General features: G+C 39.1%; 1 protein-coding gene across 2 annotated transcripts in view; it reads right to left on the bottom strand.

The window, feature by feature from the left end:
* Positions 1 to 706, bottom strand: part of LOC138000489 (transcriptional regulator ATRX homolog) — a 44,253-nt gene extending 43,547 nt beyond the window's left edge. Inside the window, exons 1-2 of one of the 2 annotated variants that reach the window (XR_011123138.1) lie at positions 568 to 706; positions 381 to 462 (exon numbers count right to left, since the gene is read on the bottom strand). Coding sequence is in view for 1 of the 2 variants with exons in the window: in XM_068846944.1 (XP_068703045.1) it covers positions 381 to 462; positions 568 to 599 (114 nt within the window). In the remaining variant the exon portion in view is untranslated. The remainder of the gene's footprint in view (positions 1 to 380; positions 463 to 567) is intronic. The other variant, XM_068846944.1, reaches the window with a different exon arrangement.
* Positions 707 to 2,500: the final 1,794 nt, after the last annotated feature.

Raw genomic sequence — 2,500 nt, 5'->3', positions numbered from 1 at the left:
GAAACAAAATTAGAGCATTATTTTGTGGTCTTCATTGATGCAAAGATGTATTTTAGTGTTTTGAATTTTGACAAAAATAGCATGGCACTACCCATAGCACACAGATCGAACCGTTGGAGAATTGATCAACCTTTTCACACAAACAAATTAAAATGCACTAATTTCAATTATAAAGCGAATATCTGTAATGCAAAGTAAGGGTAAAGTATACTGCCAAAGCAACCATGAAGTAACACTATGATCGTGAACTTTGTATGCAAATATACCGGTTAATATGACAGGGTTAACGTAGGAAACAATCGCTGTCACAAGAGTTACATATAAGTGAGCACAAGGTGAAATCATTAAATCAAAGGGCGACAACAAAGCGAGCATTTTACCGGTTTTGTTTCTTCTTCAAGATTTTCCCTTCCTGGAGGAGTTGCATGGTGAAGTTTGGTGATTATTGAGTCAAGTTTACGTCTACGTGTATAAAGAAAAACACAAATATAAACAGGCTTGAAATTTCATGTCACGACAGCCTAGACACGAGATCTGAAATGAAAATATAAATCTATACAAACTGACCGTTTTGTTCTCACTCTTTCTTCGTCAGGCATCTCGGTTTTCCTTTAAAACAACAAGGCATCTGTTAAAATTTATCACTAAAGAAACATCGTCCCCCACTTTGTGGTCTATTTCTTTCTTGTCGTTTTCGCGCCACCCTGCGCAGCCAGGCCTAAACACTTCCCATCATTCTCTGCGTAATATGCTTAAATTAAGGTAGCTGTCACATTTTATCACCATGGTAACAGTACCCATGACGATAAACACCAGACTTGATTTCTTTTGTTTTGTTTATCCGTTTCATTGTGTATTGCGGTTGACGCGATGACCTGCATCCAAGCACGATCAGCACTAATCAGTGGGGGATATCCCCCCTTGTTTTTAAGCCCACTTGTAGGCACCTGTAGGCACCTCGCGTTTTCCGTGCCTACAAGTGAGCCTGCTCGCACTTTTTGATTTGCAGACAACAACACAACAGGAGGCAGTACGACCCAGTGGTTATAACGCTTTCCCGGCTTGGGATCCGGAGTTTTGACCACTTGTTGAATTCCTGGTAGTCCTGGTTCAACTTCTCGGCCCGCACTTGTAAATAGCCAGCCAGCTGGTTTGCCTCCGGACTCCGGCCAGTTGGGATTCTTTACAGTTGTTGTTGTTGTCCTGTTCTGTAGTTTCGTTGATGGTGGTTGTGGCTCTGAAAAGCCCCTGCGAGGAGTGGTCAATGAAGTGTGTGTACCAAAAACCGCAAAAGGGCAGAAAATTGTTTTTGCTCTTGGCCTGGATCCGCCCTTCAGTGCTAATTTTAGCTTGAAGTGGGTGACTGCAAATCGCGCTTCAAAGTACATTACCATGGAGCACTACTGGTCATCACACTGACACCTCGAACAAGTAACAAGTTTCAAGTTTATTAAGTCTTCCAGAAAATTACTTACAATGAACACCGCCTGCAAATAGCGAGCTAATCTAGGCAGGTGGTGTTAAGGACATACAAACGCGAATTACTAATTGGAGGCGTTAAAAAAGTCGATTTTGAATACATAATTTGCCAAAAGAGGAAAAAAGTAATAAAAAGTGAAGAAAAATATAATAATTTATGATTGAATTATAATTAAGATGCCTTTTTATTTCTGAGATAAGAGTGCTAGTGTCAGCATAACTGTCCAGAGTTTCTAAAGTTACAAATAGTAATGCCTGAATTTTCTTTTTGAATATGTGCTTTGGTAGTCTTCGATAGCTTTCGGGAATGCTGTTCCAAATTTTAGCACCAACGATGGAAAAAGAGTTTTTATGATGATCGAGCCTAGAATGATTAATATAGTAGTTACCAGACCAACATCTTTCAAATAGAGGCCATCCATTCTATTTCACAGTTATATCATGTCAGACGAGACCATCATCCACTAGACTGTAATATACCAAATTCTAATCTGAAGTACAAGTGGAAGTAGCTGCACAGTGTCTCCGTATGTTTCTATCGCTTTTCAAATACCCTATACTATACGATGTATGATACGAAATTTCAGTGACGTATGAAATTTCTATACATGGATAATATTCGCATTTATACAGCAGTGCCATAAGGGTAAACAAAGGGGTCCGCCCAGGTTTTTACAAAAAGCACGACTCGGTGTCATTTCTTTCTTTAAGGACGGTGCCTACTAATTTAGGTTCCTTCTGCAGGTACCGGAGCACAGATAACGTAAAACAAAAGAAACAAAAGACAGAAAATAAAACAACTCCAAATAAAGGCTAGTCCCAAGTGACCAAAAATACAATGGTTTCCGGTACATGCAGAAAGACCCCTAATTTAAAGATATTTTTGCGCGGTTTACTGAATATGCGGGAAAAGCAGATCTCAATAAGTGTTATTGAAATCCCAAAAGAAAATCGGGGGTAACCACGCATTTTTCAAAGATTAATCAACAATGTTTATTGTATTTGTAAAAAGCTTTTAGTA

The sequence above is a fragment of the Montipora foliosa genome, chromosome 4 (genome assembly GCF_036669935.1).
Source record: "Montipora foliosa isolate CH-2021 chromosome 4, ASM3666993v2, whole genome shotgun sequence".
In the NCBI taxonomy this organism is placed as follows: domain Eukaryota; kingdom Metazoa; phylum Cnidaria; class Anthozoa; order Scleractinia; family Acroporidae; genus Montipora; species Montipora foliosa.
This window is presented reverse-complemented; position numbering and strand designations above follow the sequence as displayed.